Below are 24,741 nucleotides of genomic sequence, written 5' to 3'. Positions count from 1 at the left end.
TGAAATTCAAGTGTAACTGAGCGTTCGCTTCAACGTTCTTGTAGTGTTCCTTCAGTGTTTTGTTTTTTTTTTTTTTTCTTAATGTTTCAATTATCGCACCAATGGGTCCCTCACTCAGGCAAAAAAAATAACTGGTCAGATCCAGAGCTAGTCCAGATTCCTTCAGCTGGCTCTTTTTCGCTCCAGCAGAAAACCTGGGAAAGAGCCAGTTTTGTTGCCATGGTGATCCTCCTTCCTCTCGCTCATCCTCTCCTGGGGGAACATCGCTTTCTTCATTCTTCTGATTTTACACCCTGTCCATGTCCCATGATAAAAAAGTGCCACTCTTCTTTTTTTTAATATATATTTTATTTAGATTTTTTTTGTTGCACCTCTTCCTCCAGTGGTCTTGGGACATCTCTGGGCTGAGGGGGGACGGGGGGGTTAGGGCTGGCTAGTCGTCGTTTCCTCCGTACATGTCGGCCAGCTTGCGAAAGCGTGGTCCCCAGTCGTTGAGGTAGTCATAGTCCTGGTCTCCCCCGGAGCTGGAGGAGTGCAGGGAGCTGAGCGAGCCGGCCGTGGAGCCGCTGCCCTCGTAGTCGAACACCAACAGGGAGTCGTACGGGGGAGCTGTGGGGTCTGTATCTGCTGCCTTCAGACCCTGGAGAAAGAAAGAAAAAACGAGGGGTTTTAGATTTAAGACCAGGAATGAATGTGATTACTCAGAATTTCTGTTTATTTTATTTAAAAAGGACTAAAATAGTCAGTCAGTTTTTGTGCCTAAATAAAATTAAGTTGTATGTTAAGTTCTCAAGTTTAGTCAAAGGCCCAAATAAACTTAAATGACAATACTGTCAGTAAATGTGAATGCACATGTACTCTTTCACAACACATCATACATTTATCAATAATAAAGCAACATTTAAAACATCTTACAGAGTCATGCTTTAGTGACAAAGCTTCCAAACACTTTCTGCTGTAGCTTCTTAGCTAAAGGTCTTTACTTCTTATTGGTGGATCTTTTTCTCACTCTTATTTGCAGAAGGCCTCTGGATTGCGGGAAAAGTACGCCTTGCACGGCTCAAAATGCACAAAAGGCATGTATAATGTAATAAACCAATCAGCATGTCATTTGCCATTCCCTTGCCTATACAACTTTGCTTTTCTGCGTGTTCACACTGTGAATATGTGCAAGCAGCTCATTTACGGGAACATGAATGTTATTTTATTTTGTATTCTGTTTATTGTTAATATACAATTTGATGTTGTGCGCTGCAGTGTGTCCGTGTGTGTGTGTGTGTGTGTGTGTGTGTGTGTGTGTGTAACGAGTGGGAGTGTACATGGATTGAGCGTGTGGAGTGTTATCAAGATCAAGAATGAACATCTGACTGTTGACTGTTGTCAGGGTTCAAATCAGACAGTGGCGCAAGACAGCAATACACCAAATTTGAAAATATCTTGCCTCCAGCCCCCCATGCCCATCGGCATAGATATAGTCACAAACGTAAAAAAATAGATGTGGAGTGTAAGATTGCAATAAGCTTCATGACATGCCTTGCACAAGGTGTAAGATTGGACCCTGTGTGACGTAGAACTGCAATGTCAGAACACATGCTGAGTAGCCCTTATTTAATATACTGAAATATCTCTTAAAAAAACATGGAACAGAAATTTGTACACTGTAAGTTGTGTGACTAAGCAAACTGCCTAGTTTTATGATAAAATAAGTAATGAAATATTTTCTTCTTGGGGTATTTCAATAGTATTAGTTTAAATATCCCAGTAGGCAGCACAGGCTATTCCTCATAGAGATGTCGGAGCGCATTCCTCCGTTTTACTCTGCGTTCTGGAAAATGATCCTCTTACACGACAACTTGCTTTCTGAAATATTCACGAAGCGTCATCCAGAAATATCTCAAGTGCTGCATGAACATATTGCAGAGCACTCGAGTGTCGTACACAGCCTTGAAGGGAGATGGAGGAAGGGAGGATAAGATCGAGGGAAAGGGGCAGGAAAGGAAGCGAGGGAAGAAAGGAACTGAAGAAGGAGAATAGGATAAGTGTGAAGATAATAGGAGGGAAGGTTAAGACAGGAAAAGAGGGCAGAGTTGAGGACAAGGAATGAGTGGAGAAAAGAAGAGGAGAAAGAAGAGAAGGTGAGAAGAAGCGTGGAGATCATGGGAGAGGAGAAAACTGCTCAGCAGGAGAGAAGATAATAGTGGGAAGGAGAGAGGTGATGGGATGAAGTAAGGAGATGAGTTGAGAGCACCAGAAGAGGTGGAGTGTGAGGAGCAGGGAGGAGTGGAGAGAGGGATTGGGGTCAGGGTGGAGGCAGACGCTGGAATATGAACAGACTAAAGCCTACGGGGTTATTTGGAGGCAGCCAGAGCTCTAGAGACTCTACAGCTGTCTGACTCACACTGATAAAGATATCAAACTAAAACAAACTCGCCACCTCCCAATGCTGCACTGTCACACCACTACAGCCCTCAGCATCCGCACACTTCCCACAACCACACTGCGGGAGCATAACATCAGGAATTTCATAACAAAATTACAACAGCGAGAAGAGGGGTTGAGCCAAATACATTATGATTAAAAATAAACCCTGTACAATCTGTATATAATCATATATAAGAGATGATGATTAGAGGGGTGATTTAACTGTATTAACTCCGGAATGTTGAATAAATAATCAATTGATTCAAGCATAACAGCTTTTGAATGACTGGGGTAATTTTCTCTTTTATTGGGGGTCCTCTTTGATTTTATTTCCATCCAGAATGACCATATATGTTTTTTTCCTCAGACGTTCAGTTTTTCACTGAACTTTGGTAATTTAAGACCCATCTGGATGCATATCTCTGAGCTTCGTCACCACGCGTTTAATAAAATAGAGGATTCTTGCTCTATTTTAAAAGTAAAATTGAATGCTTTTTTAATACCTTTTTAAGATCTCAATAAAAATAATTTAAGGCCCAAAAATATAGTCATAACTTCTTAAGTAAAAAATATTTTTTTGTATTGAAAATTAAAACTTAACATTTTGCTATCAATTTTCTTTATCAACTTTGTACCATTGTGATGGAGAACATGTTAGCATGTTAGGTAGCTCACCGCTAATGTTAGCTTGCTCTCCATTAACCCTACTTTTCTCCCTGGTAAAGTAGCTAGCTCGCCGCTAACATTAGTATGTTAGCTAGCTCGCCGCTAATGTTAGCTAGCTCTCCGCAAGCCTTAGTGCTAATGTTAGTATGTGCTTTTTCACTGGCATTAAACACACCATCCACAAATGTAATACCTACAGCAAATTTACAGTAAATTTAAGACAATTTAAGCAGAATAAACGTTCCATTCTGACATGAAATAGAATTTAGCTCCATTAAATTCCAACCATTGCTGCCAAAGATGTGCAACTGCACACACACAGCTTATCTATCTAGTCCCTGTGGAGATGTATAGATCTTCTGGAGCAGATACACCTGAATGTGTTAATACCATGTGTAAAGTCCTCCAGCACTGAGCTGTGGAGCAGTAGTGGATCTGTTCTCTTCTCCGGAATAATGGTTATCTATTCAGCTCTTTAGAGATTAGAGATGAGTTGTGGTGTAAGGGATGGTGAGCTGGGGTTGTGATCTTTCTTCTTTTAAAATCCCGGACTCACGGACACTCTTGAGGCTGAATGCAATCAAAGGCTCACAGCAATGTGCCAAAATAGTACAAAGCCTTTCCTTGACAACTCCCAAAGGAAGAAGAATCAATTTAGGAAGAAACAATATATAAGCAGATGTCCCAATACTTTTGTCCATGTGGTGTATGAACCTCATTTGATCACCCCGTTTTATGTAACCCCCTATTTGTCAGACCACCCCTGGGCTTTATGATACACTCAATCGTAAAAAAGATGTAATAAAATCAAACTGTTGTGAGGTCAGACATTTACACACCCAATATAAACCCAATATCCTACAGGAAATAGCCTGCAACTGACACCTCGCTGTGTTTTCACACAGACCCACAAACTGCTAATGTACAAACAGAATATCATCATCTACAGACAGGAGCCTTGCCTGCCCTGAGATCTAATATTCCAAAGAGTTCCAGCTACACTCGGCTGAGAAATACTGCAGCTCCCCAGAACACACTCCTACAAAGCTTAACTGTCTTTTAAGCGCACTTACTTAAGCTTAGATCTAATGTTTAATTCATATCCTCTTTTAAACCATTTCTCACTATTCTCCGCTGTGCAGACAGCACAGCTTAGTGCCTGCAAGGCTTGTGTGTATGCAAGGGAGTGTGTGTGTGTGTGTGTGTGTGTGTGCGGGTGTGTAGTAAAACACGGCCATTCTCTGACTGCACAGGATGATATCGAGTAGCTGAGACTGTCTAATGTCCATCTAAACTAATAGGATTGAAGGCCGATCGGACAATCAATCATCATTACCTCTTATCACTGGAGCCATGCAACAGTTATATGACCACACTGTTCTAAACCACACAGGCACACACATAACACACACATGCACACAAATACACACCTCATGGATGAAGTCTCCGATGTCTCCGGGGTGTGGTGCTGTGGAGCGGAGCGGGTAGCTGGGCTCTGGATGCAGCGGGCGCTCGTCCAGCCGCCTGATGCCCACTGGCTTCACCAGGTCGTGCTCCAGAGTGTCCGGCTGCTGCAGCTGACTCAGATCATAATCCTGCACACACAAGCACATGCAGACTGAGCAAAGGCACAGGCTAAAGAAGCTGCTGCTCTCTGTAGTTTTGCAGTAATAATTCACTGAAATTTTTGATTTACACTATTTACTAGATCCCCTCGCTACAAACGTAGCCCATCCACCATCATTCAATGATAATGGTCTAATGTTGTATTTTGTTATCTGCTTTGTTGCATCAACACCCATGAATGCACTCATCCCTCCAACTGGCCGCATGTGGGCATTAACACTGGTGTTACCTACGTTATGAAATTAAATCACATGTGTTTAAATAGAAAATAGATAAAGCTATATTTTCTACAAACTTATAGTTTAGTCTATAAATGTCTGATTGAGCTTCATAACTTAACAATCTAGTGAGCACAATATAGGATAAAAAAACTACAAACTATTCTAATTAAATGACAAATTAAAATGTTTACATTTACACAACATTCTCTGTGCTGCGTTTATGATCATTGACTGATCATAAACAACAGGAAACCTGACATGGCAATTCTTCCCGTTCTTCTAATTCCCGTTCTGCTAACTTGCTGCTAACTTGCTTTACTGGAATTTAAGAATACGGAACAAATGTTTCATTGCACTGAGGACACATATCAGGCAAAGACCTGCACTCTTCTGATTGGATGGATGCGTGACAATGAACAAATGACATTGTCTAACGAAAACAAAACTTCCCAGTGCAAATGAATGGGATTCATTGCAGTGCACTGATGTGACCGAGCAGTGTAAATGCAACATAAAGGTAATTTATTTTTGCACAACATTTGTAAAGATAATATAATAGAAATAAATATATGCCCCCAGCATGCAGAACATGCAGAGCTACCATATGCACATCCCCATCCAGACTCTCAGTGAAACAGGCATATACACATGCTTGGCTAAAATGTAACACCACTAGAGTGAGACCAGAGAGAATTTCTACCTCAGACTAAAGCTAACCTCAGGTGAGAAGGGGAACTTAAAAGCACCATATAAGAAAACCCAACCCATGGGGGTGGTGATCTTCCATCCATAATCCTAGACTCACTGAAACTCTTGGGGCTGAATGCAATCGAAGCCTCACAGCAATGTGCCAAAATATAATAGAAAGCCTTCCCTTGACAACAGAGGCAGTTCCAGACTCCCAACAAAAGCAGAATCAATTTTGGAAAAACAGTGAACGAGCAGACGTCCCAATACTTTTGTCCATGTAGTGTATGGACATTATTTGATTACCTAATTTATGTAACACCCTTTTTGCCAGACCACCCCTGGCTTTTATGATTCACTCACAACAAACTCAATAACCTCAGAGATAATTATAGATATACTGTTCATGCTATAGTTCTGTGTTAGGCTATGTGGCTACCGTTATGTTACAGTGAGACCATCATTAAAGTAAAATATTTGCCACTTTACTGCAAAAAATATATAAAAAAAAATATAAATTAGATTGTACTACATTTGAGTATTTTTAACCCCAACCAAATTTGCTGATTTCCACTTTACTGCACAAAATATATACAAAAAAAAATTTGGTTGTACCGCATTTGAGCATTTTTAACCACAACCAAATTTGCTGATTTCCACTTTACTACACAAATAAACTTATAAATTAACAACAAATAAATAAAACCTGTGCTGTTTCATACACAAACACACACAAACAGACTGCAGGCAACAGAGTGTATGTACCTGGTCCTCCTCTCCACCGCCCTCCTCATCGTATTTGAGAATGTTGTCCCGGACGTCGTCCTCCGGGTCGATCAGCAGCTGCTTGGCCTGCCTCTCCTTATCTCTCCTCTTCATCCACATCACGAACATCAGCACCAGTACTACAGACAGACAGAGAGAGAGAGAGAGAGAGAGTCAGAAAGACATTCAGAGACAGGCAGAGCAATGCGAAATGATTCAACATAGCCTTCAGCTTCACAAGAGTCTGACAGGTGACAAAACAAGCATTTTACAAAGCCCTGCCACCCACAAGCCAAAAGAGAACATTTTAGCCATACTACACAGTTTAGAGTGGGACGTGTGTGTGTGAGACGTACCCAGAAGAATGATGATGCAGATGAGGATGGCGATGATGGCTCCGGTGCCCAGGCCAGCGGCCATGATGCGCTCCATATCTACACAGTCTCCGTGACGATCGCACTGGCACACTTTGACCCGCAGGTAGGAGGTGTTGGCCATGGGCAGGTTGCCTGAGTCGGTGATGATGATGGGCACCTCGTAGATTCCACTCTGAAGAGAGCCAGTTCTCAAACTCAGCTGCACATAATCACCTAAAAAAAGAGATAAATATTGTATTATTTATTTTTGTTATCTAGAAATGCACTATATACAATCCAGTGTCTTCTTTATTATCTTGTTTCTGTGCATGCTGGTCACTTTATGAGTCAATCTTACAGCTTACAATCTTACAGTCCCCCTGCCAGTGTGTTAGGGCTGGGTGATATTGTAAAATAATTTAGATATATTATATATTTTTATGTTCTTCATGTATAGGAGCGATTATTGACTATGATTTAGATTTTGTTAGTTCTTATTATAAATAGACAGATTTATATTTTTATATATATGCTGAAATAGTAACAATCATAACAATGTTTTCAAGGGAGTCAGAATGGTGCATGCAAAACAAAACTTGAAACCAATATAAATATTTAAATTTTGTTATTTTTTTAAGAATAGCCAGCAGCTCCATTCAACCTTACAAGCAGCTTTTATATTAAACAAGGTGCAAAATAATCTTAAAAATTTTAAAACACAGAAATCAGTTTTTACAGGTTTCTGACAGAACATAAGTCTGAACATAAATCTACTGAAATTCCCTCTGGCAGCTTCTTTATGTGAATATCTCCATTATCCTATTTTAATAATCAAATTAAAACAGTAATCTGATTATACAAATGAATTAATAAATACGTTAATTTACGTGATTAACCTTTCAGCACTACAGAGCATAATTACTGTCAGACCCAATATTACCCAACAGCCCTTCTCTACCCCATCATTGGTCATTTTTTGATCACATGGCAACAAGTTGCTGACAAGGCCGAAGAGAAATATCATTTGGGTGGTGGATCACTCTTAACACAACAGTGAGATTGAGAGAGTAGTGTGTGTAGTGCTGGTGTATGTCGTTTTTCACACAGCATTGTTTCTGCCAGATTAAGAACAGAGTGCACCAATCAGAAACACCCAGCCAAAAGCTGCTTTATAGAGTATGTAACTGTACACCAGCAAAGTAATCCTACAAGATCAGTGTTTCTAATAAAGCACCCAGTGAGAGTGTACTAAATTACTAACAGAAGAAGATGTGCTTGCTAACTAATATTTCTTTAGCAATTTAAAGCTAATATGTTCATAATTCCATAACGCATAAACCAACAAGGAATTAAAGAAGCAAATCTTTCCTGTTTCTTTTTTGTTTAAGCTACATTAAAGGATTAAAAAGATTAAGCTTTTTTTCTCCTCCCCTGAAGACGAAATTAAGAGAACAACCATAGTTCTTCTTCTTGCATTATAGCATAAGTATCTGCCGAGAGCACCTAATAATAAAATAACTTCTACCCACAAAATAGAAGAGAAGACTATGAATAGAACTGCTCTAAGGTGCTACAAAGAGAAATTAACTACATTTTGTATTTGACTATAAAGGAACTTCAAGACAATTTAGTAGATTCTCAGGAGTTGTGGTGCACTGTTCTACTGTGCAGCACAATCTGAACAAATAAAAATAACTTTAATGTAAAAAGGAGTCAGCTATTTTATGATGATAAGGCTGGGTGCTCTATGTAGAGCTGTTACTACAAATTAAAAGTGATATTGTGATATTGCAATAAAGAAAAAATGACAATCTAATGCAGCTAAACTAAAAGGAGGGTGAAGACTAACACATGTTTCCTCCGATACATGTGAAGTCAGAGCCACCGCCTCTTTTCGAGCTGCTGCTGATGTAGCATCACAGTGTACTCGGACTCGGTTCTGATACATCAACTCAAAGATGCCCTGTGCTGATCGAAATTACCCTAGAAGTGATGTAGGGAGAGAGTGCCATCCACCCACCCAGAGAGAGCAAGGCCAGTTGTGCTCTCTCAGGGCTCCGGCAGCTGATGGCAAGCTACATGAACGGGATTCGAAACAAAGATCTAGCATTTTCTCACTCCTGCATGGCTATGCTATTTAGCACAGAAATAATTCATGTCTCTGTGCTATGAACAACATTGTCAAACTAAAGTGAATTAAAACATTGGCTGAATGTGTTACGTGTTCTTTTTCGTACCATTAATGCGAGTGAGGGTCCAGTTGCGGCGGATGTCAGAAGGCCTGTGTGCCAGCTCGAAGGCGAATGGCCCTGCGTTGGGGTTCAAGTCTCCGTCCACTGCTGTGATGTTGATAGCGTTGGGGTCGGGGCGCTCGCACATCTCTGTCTCCTGAGGAAACACTCGCGGGGCGTTGTCGTTAATGTCCAATAAATAGATCTGAAGAGTGCCAGTCCCACTGGCTGGAGGAACACCTGCAGAGTGAAGGAGGAAGAGAGAGATAGATTAAGAAACAGCTTGTTTATTAAGTCAAGTCAAGTCAAGAGGCTTTTATTGTCATTACATCTGAGTACAGGTACACAGTGTAGTGAAATTACGATCCTCGGAACCAGGGTGCAACATGGAACAACAAGCAATAGACAACATAAAGTGCAAGGTGTAAGGATAGTGCAACATAAAACTAACACTATCATAAATACAATAAATACCAAGACGAGACAATTTAAAAGACAGGACAGTGCAGTACCAATACGGTATAATGAAATGTGCATAGTGAGGATAAGGTGCAGAGATGTGTAACATACTGTAACATATAGGACATATATAATCACAGCAGTTACTGAGGTAGAGAGTTTATAGTTATTTGGGAGTAGCAGCAAATATTGCTGATAGGGATAGAAACAGTTCAGTCTCTGTGTGCTGAGTGAGTGTGTGTGTGTGTATGTGTGTGTGAAGTACAGACTTTGTGTGTGTAAAGGGTGGTGGTGGGGGGGTTTAGTTCAGTTCTGTGTAAGTGTGTTGGGTGAGTGGTGGGTGGGGTGGGGGTTCAGTTCTGTCTCTGTGCGTTGAGAAGTCTGACTGCCTGGTGGAAGAAGCTGTTGCATAGTCTGGTAGTGGAGGCTCGGATGCTCCTGTATCTTCTGCCGGACGGCATAAGAGCGAAGAGTCCGTGTGAGGGATGGGTGGGGTCGTCCACAATGCTGGTGGCTTTGCGGATGCAGCGTTTGGTGTAGATGTCAGTGATGGAGGGGAGAGAGACTCATGAGAGCAGGTACTAATTTGCCAGCTCCAGAGAACGCTACTTTTGAACCTGTTAGCCGCTGACAAGACAGCACTTAACATAATACTCATGCGGCTTTTACGACTTGCATAATCACAGGCTGTATGACATTGCCAATCATCTGCAGAAGTTTTTTTTTTTGGCTGGCCTAAATCTGCTGTCTGTCACATCATCAAACTGGCTTCATAAATAACATCAGCAGTCATTTGGTAAGAGCTGGAAAAAAAAGAAAGAGTAGAGCACAGACTGTAAGCGCTCTTTAGATCATCAGCCTGAATGATAGGAGCCACAGGAGAGGAAGAGCCACTGCCAGAGTGTTACAGTGAAAACCAGCAGCAATCGAAAAGCACGAGTGCCCTACTGTGCGCAAAACACTCCGGGACCACAGGTTAACCGAGTGTTTATAGAGATCTCCTTCACAGAGCCACGAGTGTGTGCATGTGTGAGCATGCGTGTGTGTGTGTGTGAAAGAGAGAGAGAGAGAGAGAGAGAGAGAGAGAGAGAGAGAGCGAAAGAGTGTTTTTCACACTGATCCGATGCTGAGGGAATGCTAACAACTGCAGAAGAACAGATCCAAGCAAATGTGTGCAGCCCCTTTTTACATAGACTGTAGTGTGTGTAGGTGTGTGCCAGCATGTAAAGGCAGAGAAAGGTGTGTTTGTTTGTGAGAGAGAGAGTGGTAAGAGGGTCTTGCTTCTATTTCCACGGTACATGAGTGAAAATCAGTTTTCATGTGAGTAGGAGTGTGTATGCCCGTGTACCTCTATGAGTTAATTTGGGGATAATTGTTCCCCACAGCTGAGATCAATAGAATCACTCATCCACACCTGAACCTGGAATGAATTTAAACTCTCCACTGAGCTGCATCTCACACACACACACACACACACACACACACACACACACACAGCTCACCGTTGTCAGAAGCCATAAAGGTAGCATTGTAGAGGTTGTTTCTGACGTAGGGGGACTCGCGGTCCAGGAGGGCGATAGTGGAGATTCGCCCATTGTTGGGATCAATCTCCAGCCAGTTGGCTGGATCAAACAGCTTTGAGTATCTGGAACAGAGAGAAAACACATACATATTATATATTAAAGTATTTCACAGATGCTATTGCCATAATATGGTTTTTCAAGATGTCTTTGTAGTGGCTGGAGATGCATATTAACTTAAATTAGCTTATTGCTACCTTACACCCTGCCAACAGTCTATTTTTTTTTGCATTCTGCCTGTGTTGTTTAAATAGCACCAGTGCTTCTAAATATATATCTTCCCGATAGGTGAGTTGGTCTCAGAATGAGGTGTATTCATTCAGGTAAACTGCTTTTTTGGCAATGTAAAACACAGGTGCGCTACTGGCTGAATACAACCTACACAGACGCAAATAAGCAGATGTTCATTGCTATTTTGGCAATACAGGTGCGTGCCCAATTTGTTACAATTAGTTACACCCCTACATGTTACTCAGACATGGACATGAAGCAGTGCACAAACCCATAGTGCTGGCATATAGTGTAGGGCTAAATTACTACTATTATTATTATTATTATTATTATTATTTTATTTTTTTTACAAATTTGTTAGCTTTTCGTTAGCTTGTCTTCATCGATAAATAAAAACACAAAGATGTGTAGATCAAATTTCCATAACTTTTTTTCAAAACTTTCTTGGTATTTTTATTTTACCAAAACTTATCCAGGCCTTGAAATTTATTTATTTATTTTTTTTTACTCCATGACTTTTTCAGGTTTATCATGACCGTACGAACCCTGCTGGTTCATTAGTTGGTAGTGTCTTACCATCAGGGTGTTCAATGGACACTAAATCATTTACAATGCAAATGTAGAGGTGGTTTGAGTGATGGGGGTGACACAATGCTTCTCCAAGACACAATGAACCAGTTAACACCTGTGTGTATTGCTGCTGTCTCTTTATATTTGGAGCATCTGACATGTCGGGTGTGATCAGGCCCTGCGTGTGTGTGTGTGTGTGTGTGTGTGTGTGTGTGTGTGTGTGAGAGAGAGAGAGAGAGAGAAGAGACAGATAATATATAGTATTTATTTTTTACCTGATAGACTGCTGCATGTGTCTGTCAGGGTCGTGAGCTATGAAGGTGGTTAGCATGGACCCTGCGGGAAGCCCCTCGTCCAGCTTGACCTGTTTGGGGTTGGGGTCAAAGTTGGGACTCTCGTTCACGTCGATGATGCGTATGGAAATTGTGGCTGTGGATTGGCGGGTGCGGTGGATCCCTCCGGCTAGTGGAATCTCGTTCTCAGCCACCACGGTCAACATGTACGAGCGATTCATCTCATAATCAACAGGCTGCGGGAACAGCAAGAGAAAAGCACACGCATTAAACACACATCCATATTACATATATATACACACACACATACACATAGTACACACACAGGCCCGGCCCTAACGCAATTGCATAATATGTTCCATACCAAATAAACAGAGCGGTAGCGCTGTTTAAGATGAAAGGATATTAGTGCTGATGAATACAAAGAGAGGAGTAGCTGGAGTAATAATTAATGAATGACTCACTCTCCAATTAAACTACTTACAAACCATTATCCCAGATGAAGAGGGGGTAGCGGCTGTTGACTGGCTTTGTTGCTATGGAAACCGTCTGTGCTCTACATTTGAACCCATGCTTTTCAAAAAAAAAAAAAAAAGCAAATATAGTGTACATATACATGCATATACATGCATGAGCCTCACCTTAACCACAGTGACAAGGCCCTCATTGGTGGTGGGGTCAGTAGGGATGGAGAAGCGTCCGGTCGGGTCTCCAGACGTAATGCGGTACACAGCGTTCCAGGCTGGAGTGCCGGGCTTGTCTTTGTCTGTTACTGTCAGATTAGCCACGATCTCATTTACACGGTTCTCGGGGACCTCTCCGTAGAACTGGAGCATGAACGAGCGAGCAAGAGAGACAGAATAGACAGAGGAAGCAAGCAAAAGAGACAGAGAGAGAGAGAGAGAGACATGCTTGTCGTAAGTAATCTCAGGGTGCTGTATATGTATAATAAAGTAAATCTGTATTCTCCTTTCGAGAGAACAACCTTGTTTATCTGCTGACAAATGTTATACATTGGGCTCCCAGCAAAATGGGACTGTTGACTTGGGACCACTTGTTGGTTTCAGCCCACTTTATCACAGCGTGGTGTAATCTCAGAATCTCCCATCAGCAAAACCTTTTACTCGAGGGCCACTGCTCCACCTCCTCTCCCCTCCGCACTGTTTCTTTTAGTGCAACTGTTGCTGGAGTAAACAGTCTAACAGTGCTATGCCTCCCTAAAGTTTACTATTGCTGCCGTCATTAAATCACAGATAGTAAAACCTGCTCTACCCTGATATGGATGGTGGATATCCATTAGACTTCTGGGAAATCAAGCCCTGCATCAGCAGCTCGTGCCTGAACCCCATTACTGTGATTTATCATAAACTATTTTTGATATTTGTTTTCCTGCTCTGAGAAGGTAAATGTCTCTTAGGACACACTGATAAGTCTTAAGCATTACACAAGTAATCTCTATACAAGTAAAAACAATGTAAATCAGTCTTGATTATAACCAGCTAGAAATCGCATTGTTATTTAAAAATTATTTATTGTATTGTCTGTATTCACCATTTTGCCACTTCTCACTGGCATATATTTAGATCAGACATGCATCGGTATATCTACTGAACTTACTGTGTCTCTGGTGAACTCTGGCGCGTTATCGTTGACGTCCAACAGGCGTATGATGGCGGTAGCAGTGTTGGACAGGCCGTATGTGGGGTTGCCCTCCATGTCAGTGGCCTGGATGATCAGGGTGTACTGGGACACTTTCTATTAATAAGACATATAGAACATACACAGTCAGTAGGTGTACAAATAGAGAAAGACAAAGTTGGTGTGTAAATGTAAGGTTTACAGTAAACTTGAAATGTTGTACAGTTTCAAACAACACACACAACAAGCACAGAATCCTGCAAAAATAAATGTTTTTAACAATATACTGTAGGTCCTTTGTTGTAGATACATTACAGTACTACAGTGGTTCTTTTTTATATTTTATTCTGCTTTTCTCCCTAATATAGCTATACTGAATACTGTACTCCGCTAATCACTAGCAATGCGCCGCAACATCAGGACAGTAAAGGCTATGTGAAGTTAGCATTGGCAACTGGGCTATCTCGGGATCCGGCAGCTGATGGTGAGCTGCATGACCTGGATTCGAATATGCGTTCTCCTGATCATAGTGGCATTGTCTTAGTCTGCTGGAATACTTAGAAACCTCCTTATTAAGTAATTCTGAAATCTAAAGTTATAAAGTTTTACAATGCATTTATATTAACCTAGAACAATTACAGCATCACTTGATATAATATATATATATATATATATATATATATATATATATATATATATATATATATATAAACACTCTTAACACAATTAACTAAATGAACTATCACTATAAATTACGGTATTTTGTTAGTCAGGATAATGTTGCTGTTATTTTGCGTAAAACACACACACGCGCACACACTTCACCCACCTCTCTGTCGAGGCCCGCTGCTACGGTGATGATTTTGCCCGTCTTGTTGTTGATGGTGAACATGTTAGTGGACGGGCTCTCGGGACTCTGAGAGAGGATCTTGTACCTCAGCATGCCGTTGGCCGTGTTGGGGTCATCTTTGTCCTGTGATGTGACCGTCATCACCACCGACCCTGTGCACAACAACAACAGCGGCACTCTAATTCACCGTTCACACATGAACACCCACGTGCCGTGCCGGTAAGCACCGGGTGCTATTAATGACTTTTCAGCTCATCCAGAAGATAAGAGAGGGATTAGCATTTCGTCTGTGTGAGGCTGGTTATGTATGCAGGTGTGCAAGGGCTCGTGCGCGCACGAGTACCTGGCTTGGCGCCCTCGTCCACTGTGCCGTTCCAGATCTGGTGGGAAAACTCCGGCCTGTTGTCGTTCATGTCGATCACGTTGATGACGATATCGATGGGGTTCTCCATCTGATTCCCGTTAATGTCCACGGCATGAGCTCGCAGCTATCCAAACACACACACACACACACACAGACACAAAGAAATTAGCAGCTAGTAAATATCATACATTCTGTTGCAGGGGTGTGTTTCTATTAAACCTCTATTTGTAAAAACAGCAGTCTGGTTTCTGTCAAACTGCGTGCCAGTCAAACTGGTTTACTCCTCTGAAAGTTCTTTGCCATATCAAGCGATGGAATGCACCAGACTTAATGGCGACAGAGTTGAGATTGCAAGACTATACTACGGTCAACAAGTCTCATTATGATTGATCCCAGCTGCTCTTTAAATGTATTAACAGCCAGAAGATCCACTATTTACTATTACTAAGCATTCAATGATTAAGCTGCCTTGAATATTCCTTATGACACCAATAATATATTAAAATATAATATAATTTTAAATAATATAATTTAATATAATATAGTCATAAATATGGATTTAGGGTGGCCTTGGGTGAATCTGGCTTGCATGCAGCACTCCAGCCATGGCCTTTGATTTCTGCCTTGCCAGAGTTGATGCTGAGGGCAGGGGGAGGGTACAGATAGTAATGTTGGGGGTGGATATGTGTGTGTGTGGACTGTCCTTACTACGTGTGTGTGTGTGTGTGTGTGTGTGTGTGTGTGTGTGTGTGTGTGTGTGTGTGTGTGTGTGTGTGTGTGAATGTGTGTATGTGCGCGCGCATGTGTGTGTGTGTGTGTTGAGATAAGCTCCTCTGAGTAAAAATCTGTCTACTCCCCTCTCCTCTGTACAGTGGATTAGACAGGGGTTAAAGGTTGCATTCTCAGACTGACTGCCATGGTAACCCAGATAAGCAGTTTAATGGGAGTTTTAATGTGTCTCTGGCTATGCTCAGAGGAATGCACAGACACGCTCGCGAAGAAACACATACACACTTCCACTCACATGGAAGTTGGAGATCTGTTCTCGGTCCAGCGGCTTGGTGACGGACAGCTGTCCGGTGATGGGGTCGATGATGAAGAGGCCGGTCGGGGTCTGGTCAGCTCCTGGTCCCGTCACACTGTAGCGCAGTGTGTTACTCTTGTCCCTGTCTGAGCGGATCTGGAAAAAAAAATTACACATGTAAGAGGCTTTTACAGATGGAGACTTAATATGTATAATTATCTTATAAAAAAAAAACAGATATATTAAATGCATGTGTGTGTTTTTCTATTTTTTTGCAATGTTGCATGTTTATTTAATACTGATAAAATAAATCTGCTACAAACCTGCTAGCAATATTGTTTATTATTATAAAATATTCACTCATAAAAGTGAATAAAAAAGTGCATGTCCATTAAATCATAAGGTTAAGGTTCAGAGCCGGGGTCTGGCAATGCTCTTACAGAGAAATTTCATCGATTTTTCACAACGTCTGCATAACGCAGTCTGTGAGATGTAAAACAAAGCCATGTCCTTTGAAGTGGTTTGATGTGAAATTGTGCATTGTAGCGTAATGGCAGATTGCCAAAATGTCTTTGTGAAGTCATTTTATTCACTTTCACACTAAAACCAGCAGTAAATCTATAGGTGATTTATAGATGTTGATAAAGGAAAAACTGTGGCAAATCTGAATTTAATGCAGTTAGTGTTGTATATTTTATACATAATAATACATTGTAGGCCCAAACAATAATAGAACAATGTCTTATTTGCCTCAGACAATGTATTCATCCATCTGTGAGACAGTAAACTCATCAAACATCTGATTCTTATTACTACCACTCTGAGCAGTTTTAACAATTCTATCTAGTCTAGTCATTTCGTGAGAAGAGAAATGAAGAGAGCATTTTAAACCATTTTGAAATATCAGTCTGAATATGTATGCTTACAGAATTGTCCAGAATTTTTAGAAATATTTGGAATTCCTCTATAAAAGAGGGATTTAGAGTAAAAAATCTAACAGAAACTGTGAAATTCTTCAATTTAATTCATTAAATTGACAAAGACAAAAACATATTATAGAGTAAATAAAATCTAGCAAAATGCCTAATGCTAGAACATCTAACCTTTGTACATAGCTCTAGTGGACAGTTTTATTCATAATACCTGGCTATTTTACAAGCTGTATTATATTCCTAGGTCCATTGTGTCCATCTATTGTGGGAAGCTTTTATTAGAAAATAATCTGCTGGAAGCTCTGCTGGGTTTATATGACTTGCTCCCTGTAAACTATACTGAAGGATACTTGACTCTAAGCTGCAGAATGAGCAGGTAGAAGCCCACAGGTTCAGTAATAGAAAACTATAAAGCATGCATGAAGCTTCTTCAGTGTCTCTGTAAGGGAATGACTTTTCTTGTGGATTACCTGTGGCGTGTGTATGTGTGTGTGTGTGTGTGTGTATGAGTGTGTGTGCATGTGTGTGCACTGACTTTGACAAGCTCCTCAGGGAACTGTCCTCTTGAGTTTTCGGGGACATTGATAGGAGGGATGACCCAGTCTCTCTTCACACGGCTCACACTGCCGTCGCCCCCGACAACCACGCTGCGCCATGGAAACACGATCTCGGGCACCTGCCAACACAAACAACCCCGTCACACTCTTGGGTACCACACACACATACGTACGTACATGCACACGTACTTCCATTGTCTTTCATCTCTCTTTTTTTGTCACACCCACACACACACATACACTCACACAGCACACAGATACTGCAGCACATTCATCACACCTGCCTGTGGACCTAAATAATGACAGCATTAATTCTGCCCTTTTTAATAGGGTCATAAATATCACTGAGTCAGTTTCCTGCAGAAATAACCCCCACAGTGTGTGTGTGAGTGTGTGTGTGTGCAGGTAAAGATTTGCAGCATTCTCCTGTTGAGAGAGATCACACTCCCGTGTGAACAGACAGCCTTATGTACTGCATTAATTCTGCTTACACTGCCGGCCTCTCCAAGGTGAGAATGGTTTACTGTGTGTTAAGGATGGATGTGTGACTGCTTGCTTATGACTGCAGTTAGATAACTGAGAGCAGGACTAAACAGCACCCTAGGCCTCACCAGTTTATTATCATGAAGAAGTTAGGGCTGCAACTAATGATTATTTTAGTAGTCGACTAATTTGCTGATTATTTTTCTGATTAATCGATTAGTCAGCGATTGCTGTGGATATGGCTACTGTTTCTAGCCTTTACTATTGGTTCAAAATGATAGAAACAGCAGACTGTGGGATTTAAATGCCCTTCAAATGTGGAAGGTGCTGATATTTAGTGAGGAAATGTAAAATCTGTTGTGATTGGGCACTTTTGGAGACGCAGGCCGAGTTGGGTGTTACCTGTCTAACATTGTGTTTTTGTCCCCAATAATTTGTGTAGTGCTACTAATGACGAATAGTCGACAAGGAACACATTTTTATAATAGACATTGCCGATTATATCGACTAATCGTTGCAGCCCTAGAAAATGAAGACAGATAGAGAGCTGCTAACACTGTGTGTGTGTGTGTGTGTGTGTGGGGGGGGGGGGGGGGTTGGGGGGTGACTTGGTTGGAAAAGTTCCTTCGTATTTTATTTCTATCTGATTTCAATTCTAAGCCTCTCTCCCTCTTGACCCAATCTCTCTCTCACTACCTCTGCTTAAATATTCATGATAAAGTCAGTGCAGTAGTGCAGTGGCTCGAGTAGAGTACTGCAGAACCTCTCTCTCTCTCTTTTTCTCTCTCTCTCTCTCTCTCTGGCTTCTCTCCATTTCTCCCCCTTTCTTATTAACCACTCTCTTTCTCTTTTACTCTTTCTCTCACCCACTTCTCTCTAACTGTCTCTCTTTCTCTCGCTCTCTGTTTAAAAGTTTCTCGCTCTCTATCTCTCTAATCTCTCAATCACTCTCTCTTTCCAATAAGTATTATTATTCTGACCCTGTTTGAGTCATTTGCTGTCTGTCTCTCTTTTGCTCTCACTCTTTCTCTCATTCTCATTCTGTATGTTTCTGTTATTCTGTTTCTCACTTTCTCACTCTTGTTCTCTCTTTCCTTTCCTTTTTTCTATTTCTCATTGTTTATCTTTTCTTTGTCTGTCCTTCAGTTTCACACTCTGTATATTGACACTAATCATTCTCTCTATCATCTCTAATTATCTGCCTGGCTTCTCTCACTCATTTGCTTGCTTTATCATCTATGTCTTCTGTTTTGTTTCTCACACTCTCTCTTTCTCTCCGTGTCTCATTCTGATTCTATCTGTCTTTGTTTTTCTTTTTCTCTTTCTTACACTCCTCTTTAGTTTACTTATTCCCTCACTTTCTTTTGCTGTCGCTCGGCTGTCATGTTTTATTATATTGTTTGTTTTGTCTGTCTCATTCTATGTTCTCTCTGTGTTTTCTCACTGTGTCTCACAGTCTTTCTCTCTCATTCTCTCTGTCTCTGTTTCTCTTATTCTCTCTCTAACACTCCTCTTTTGCTGTGTCTTGGCTGTTTGATCCTGTTGTTTGTTTTGCCTGTCTTATTCTGTTTCTCACTCTCTCTTTCCCTCTGTTTTCTCACTCTGTCTCACAGTATGATCCTATCTGTCTCTGTTTCTCTTTTTCTCTCTCTCGCACTCCTCTTTTGCTGTGTCTCGGCTGTCTTTTTTTATTATATTGTTTGTTTTGTCTGTCTCGTTCTCTCTCTCATTCTCTGTCCGCACCATTCTCTATGTCTCTTATTCTCTCGCTCTCATTCTCTGCTGCTCTTTCTCTTGCTGTGCTTTCTTACATTATGTTCCTCTCTTCTCTCTTGGTCTCTCTCTCTCTTTCTGGCTGGCAGAGTACATATGACTCAGGTGATGAGGCAGCCCATTACCATCATGAAGGAGGAGCATGGAACAGCATTACCATCAACAACAGCATGAACATCAACTCTTCTCCTCTCTCATACACACCACTCTACACTCTCTCTCTCTCTTTCAGTCTCTTTCTCTACCTCCTGCCTCATCTCTCTGCTGTATCTTCCTTCCCTCTTTTCAATCCATCTCTCACAGCACCCACTCACTCTTTTCCCACTGTTATCTCCTTCTGCCCACCTTCTCCCTCCTCCCCATCCCCTCCCACCTCATTTTCTGACCATCTCAGCTTAAAACCTGCCCTTATCTCTCTCTTTCTTTCTCTCTCCCTCTCTCTGTCTGTTTCTCTGTCACTCCCACCCCATCCTCTCCCATCTCACTCTCCTCCTTTCTTCTCTCTGTTAATGTGTGTGTGTGTGTGTAGCAGTACGTAGTGTATTCTTTATTGCACTCTAAGCAGAAGGCAGTGTTAAGAGATTCAGTGCTGCTGCTGCTATCATCTTCTCCGCTGTCTGAACCGCATTTGAACATCGTTAAGACTTAATTAGAGTGAGATTCTGAGGGTGCTACAGCAGCACTAATGCTTTACTGGAGCTTTAGTGTGGCTTTATGAGGCTCTGATAGCACCAGCTAAAGACTGTCCCATATACAAAAATCATCATTCATCATTCATCATTCATAAACACTGTTAAAAGTTTCACTCTATTACTCAGACAGTGCATATAAGAACACTGAGCTTCCAAAACAGCCTGGACTGAATTCAATGTGTTTGTGATGTCATGACAATCAGCACATTTGCATATACTAGTGCTTCCCTCTGCTGACAACTTTTATGGAGATGCGAATTTCATTTTCCAGCAGGATTTGGCAAATTAACCACACTGCAAAAAGTACCAATTGGTCTTATATAATATTCAGATTTTTTGAGACACTGATTTTTGGGGTTTTATTGTCTGTAAGCCACAATCATTGACAATAAAAGAAATGCTTCACTCTGTGTGTAATACATCTACAGCTCTTGAAAAAAATAAGAGACCACTTAAAAATTATGAGTTGCTTTGATTTTACCAAATTCAAAACATCTGTAATATAATCAAGAGGAAGATGGATGATCACAAGCCATCAAACCAAACTGAACTGCTTGAACTTTTGCACCAGGAGTGACATAAAGTTATCCAAAAGCAGTGTGTAAGACTGGTGGAGAAGAACATCATGCCAAGATGCATGAAAACTGTGACTAAAACCAGGGTAATGCCAATAAATATTGATTTCTGAACTCTTAAAATTGTATGAATATGAACCTGTTTTCTTTGAATTATTAGAGGTATGAAAGCTCTGCATCTTTTTTTTGTTATTTTCTGTAAATAAATGCTCTGAATAACAATATTTTTATTTGGAGTATGGAAGAAATGTTGTCAGTAGTTTATAGAATAAAGCAACAATATTCAATTTACTCAAACATAAACCTATAAATGGTTATAAAAACCTATAAATCAGAGAAACTGATTCAGAAACTGAAGTGGTCTCTTATGTTTTTCCAAAGCTGCATATAATATTTATATTTATAATTTTTATAAGATGCACTTGTGTATACTTATATACTGAATGTGCGTTTGCAAGGCAATATGATACATATCACAATACAGGGATTATGACTGAATGTATTGTAATATACTGTAAGGAAGACAATATATTGCCATATACACACAATCACCTGCATACAATCCGAGGGAAATATTTACTTACTGCAAATTCAGAACATTGTATTCATGTAAACTATGATTTAATAACTTTCAGCTCTACCCCACATGTATGAGCTACATGAGCAAATTCAGTATTCTGCAGGTGTAGCATATCCTGGTAATTGCTAGTATTGTGAAAATAATTCTTTTCTGCTGTTGCGCTAGGTTACATTGTACAGAAATCTGAACAAGTCCAGAAACAGGCCTTTTTTCCACTTTAATGTGACTGGATTTTTTTTCTTGTGTGAAAACAAACCAAACCAAAGGGGAAAACACTCCACGTTTCCAAACTTGTTAAGAGATTCAAATCAGCTCAAAACAACTATAGATGTTAAAAGACATAAGACACACAAGGTTGTTTTTGTAAAAGTGACAACGTAGAATATGAATATATCTAGGAGGCCATACCTGTTTTGGTGTGTTGGGTAAGGAGAAGTTGACACGCGTGTGCCACGCCTCCTTTGACTCTACATCTTTCACCCTGATGTCAAGACTCCGCCCAGTCTTCTCCGATAGGTGTAGAGTTCGTGCAGCGTACACTGTTCCATCCTGTGCTATTCGGAAATCCGCTGGGTCTCCGATTTCGAAGTGCAGGCCAGAACCTCGGCCGCAGTCCACGAAACTCACTAGAGAGAGAGAAAGAGAGAGAGGGGCGGACAAGGTTGAGTCTGAGCCAGCGCACTTTTTTCAACAAGCATCTTAAAAAAAAAAAAAAATAGAGGGAAAAACACAAGCGTACACAAAATGACATCCCCACTACACCACAAGGGAATTGTGGTTTTTATTTGAGAAGAGAGGACAGAGAGCGAGGGGGTGGGAAAACACATACATTGCCAGAGAGGGTGAAGGAGAGCGAGAGTGAGAGCGAGAGAGGAGAAAGAGAGAGGAGAGAGGAGAGAGGGGGGGACAAAAGAAAGGAAGGGAGATCTGGTAGAAGTTCTAACACTCTCCTGCATTATTCATGCTGAGTCTTTCCCTGCAGGCATCCAGGTGTGCTGAATGAGGCCGAACGGGGAAAGAGGAGACAAAGAAACAGAGAGAGAATGAGAGACAGAGAAAAGAGAGAAATATAGAGAGCCAGAGGATGGTGGGACCTAGGCTACAACTCTAGATGGAATCGCATTAGAAATACACAAAGAATGAACAAATGGCTGCGCTTTCACTCATTATGCTGCTATTAGAGGAGAAACAATTACGCAGTTAGCAGCGAGAGAGATGGCGGAGGAGTGCGGATCGCTTTTGTGAAATCCGCGTTATCGACTTGGCTTCTGTTTCTTTTTTTATTATTATTCGGCTCTCTGAATGCCGTGCCTCATTATTAGGGCTGGATGGAAGAAAGAGGAGAGTTTGTTTTCCCGGAGTATTAGCGTGCCATGTTGCTCCAGAATATGGAGGGTGATTATTGACCAGCAGCTATTTGCATTGATCAGCCACATCATTCTGTCCACAGCGTGGACATCAACACCGGGAGGCCGTCAACAGATTTCAAAAGATCTCTGTAGAGTGCTGAGCATAGCCAGTGGCTTCTTTTTCTTAATCCTTCCCGCTCGGAGTCTGTCTAGAAATGCAGTCATTTTCTGTTTTCCTGCTGCTGTTTCTTATTAGCAGGACTCTGCAGTGCAGAGAACACAGCCAGGGATAAAGAACACAGACATAAAACACATTTTTGGTATATGAAGATCTGAATATACAGTATGAAACAGTTTTTTGTAATTTCCTTATTATTAATTGCTAATTATTTTATGCTTTAGCAGCTCATTGGCTGTGAGGAATTCACACTAATATTTCAGTAAGAAAATGTTGGTGCTTTGGAGTTTTTAGGATCCACTATAGACTATTCAGTATGCAGTATGCACTAGAAGCATTCAGTACGTACCGCTGAACTATTCCATATATATACATATATATATATAGCTCTGGAAAAAAAATAAGAGACTGTTTAAAATGTGTTTCTTTAATTTTACCAAATTGAAAACCTCTGGAACATAATCAAGGGAAAGATGGAGTGGCATAAAGTTATCCAAAAGCAGTGTGTAAGACTGGTGGAGGAGAACATGCCAAGATGCATGAAAACTGTGAATTAAAACCAGGGTTATTCCACCAAATATTGATTTCTGAACGCTTCTGAAAACTTTATGAATATGAACTTGTTTATTTTTTTGCATTATTTGAGGTCTGAAAGATCTGCATCTTTTTTGTTATTTTAGCCATTTCTCATTTTCTGTAAATAAATGCTCTAAATGACAATATTTTTAATTGGAATTTGGGAGAAATGTTGTCTGTACAATGTTTATACACCTATAAATAGCAAAATCTGAGAAACCGATTCAGAAACTGAAGTAGTTTCCTATTTTTTTTTTTCAGAGAATTGTTTTCCTAATTTTTTCCAGACCTATATTTTCTTTAGCATCTACCATAAAACATGGAAATGCATCTATGATCACTGTACATAATACTATCCCATCACTTTTGGCATCAAGTCAGTATGTAGTTATGAATGAAAAGCTGTATTTTGGGCCCATATACAAGCTCATGGGGTTTAATGGGTGAATTAAAGGCATACACAGACAGCAGCTCCTACTTTGTACTCAGATTAATCCTCAGTTATTATGCACAGGCCTTTAAGGATAATAAACTAGGCTCCAATAATCAGTCAGTATAATGCAGCAGTCCGACCAACGGGCTCTCATTACTGATTATTAGATAAAGAGTTGCTGCAGGGGAAGAGCGGTCGTCGTGTTTATCGGATTGTGAATATGGGGGGTCCCAGTGTTCCTTCACTCTACTGGGCCGGAATGAAGGCTTTTGTTTGGGCTGCGCTGCCTCTGCAGGACACAAAAGCCTCCTGTCATTTTTCCTCGCCTCGGGCGCAGTCTTACACGCTGGAGATTCATAAAGCAAATGGTTTTGATGTTCAGTGATAGCTGAAGCCCCGGTGGATCCACTGCTCAGCAGGTGTGTATGAGATGTGTGTGTGTGTGTGTGTGTGTGTGTAGATTGCGGTTGGCTGCATGGTGGGTGCGGGATTAATTTGATGTCTGCACCCATTTGGCCTGCAGCTCTGTTTTTCCTCCTCCTCCTTCAGCACTGTTCATAAGGACAGGAATGTGTGTTTGAGCAAGTACCTGTGTGTGTATGTGTGTCAGACACTGCATGCCATCTCTGCT

The 24,741-nt window shown here is 40.9% G+C and overlaps 1 protein-coding gene across 1 annotated transcript in view; it reads right to left on the bottom strand.

Annotated features, from left to right (window-relative positions):
• Positions 1-57: 57 nt before the first annotated feature.
• The window catches only part of cdh2 (cadherin 2, type 1, N-cadherin (neuronal)), a 60,991-nt gene continuing 36,307 nt past the window's right edge, over positions 58-24,741 (bottom strand). Inside the window, exons 3-16 of the mRNA XM_007233018.4 lie at positions 21,983-22,200; positions 17,450-17,590; positions 15,983-16,138; positions 14,938-15,082; positions 14,574-14,746; positions 13,724-13,861; positions 12,748-12,933; positions 12,089-12,342; positions 10,935-11,077; positions 8,980-9,213; positions 6,743-6,976; positions 6,387-6,526; positions 4,518-4,682; positions 58-640 (exon numbers count right to left, since the gene is read on the bottom strand). Of these exons, the coding sequence (XP_007233080.3) occupies positions 434-640; positions 4,518-4,682; positions 6,387-6,526; positions 6,743-6,976; positions 8,980-9,213; positions 10,935-11,077; positions 12,089-12,342; positions 12,748-12,933; positions 13,724-13,861; positions 14,574-14,746; positions 14,938-15,082; positions 15,983-16,138; positions 17,450-17,590; positions 21,983-22,200 (2,534 nt within the window). The 3' untranslated portion in view covers positions 58-433. The remainder of the gene's footprint in view (positions 641-4,517; positions 4,683-6,386; positions 6,527-6,742; positions 6,977-8,979; positions 9,214-10,934; positions 11,078-12,088; positions 12,343-12,747; positions 12,934-13,723; positions 13,862-14,573; positions 14,747-14,937; positions 15,083-15,982; positions 16,139-17,449; positions 17,591-21,982; positions 22,201-24,741) is intronic.

This window comes from Astyanax mexicanus, chromosome 1 (genome assembly GCF_023375975.1).
Source record: "Astyanax mexicanus isolate ESR-SI-001 chromosome 1, AstMex3_surface, whole genome shotgun sequence".
Taxonomy (NCBI): domain Eukaryota; kingdom Metazoa; phylum Chordata; class Actinopteri; order Characiformes; family Acestrorhamphidae; genus Astyanax; species Astyanax mexicanus.
The sequence above is the reverse complement of the archived record's forward strand: the minus strand, read 5'-3'. Positions and strand labels throughout refer to the sequence as shown.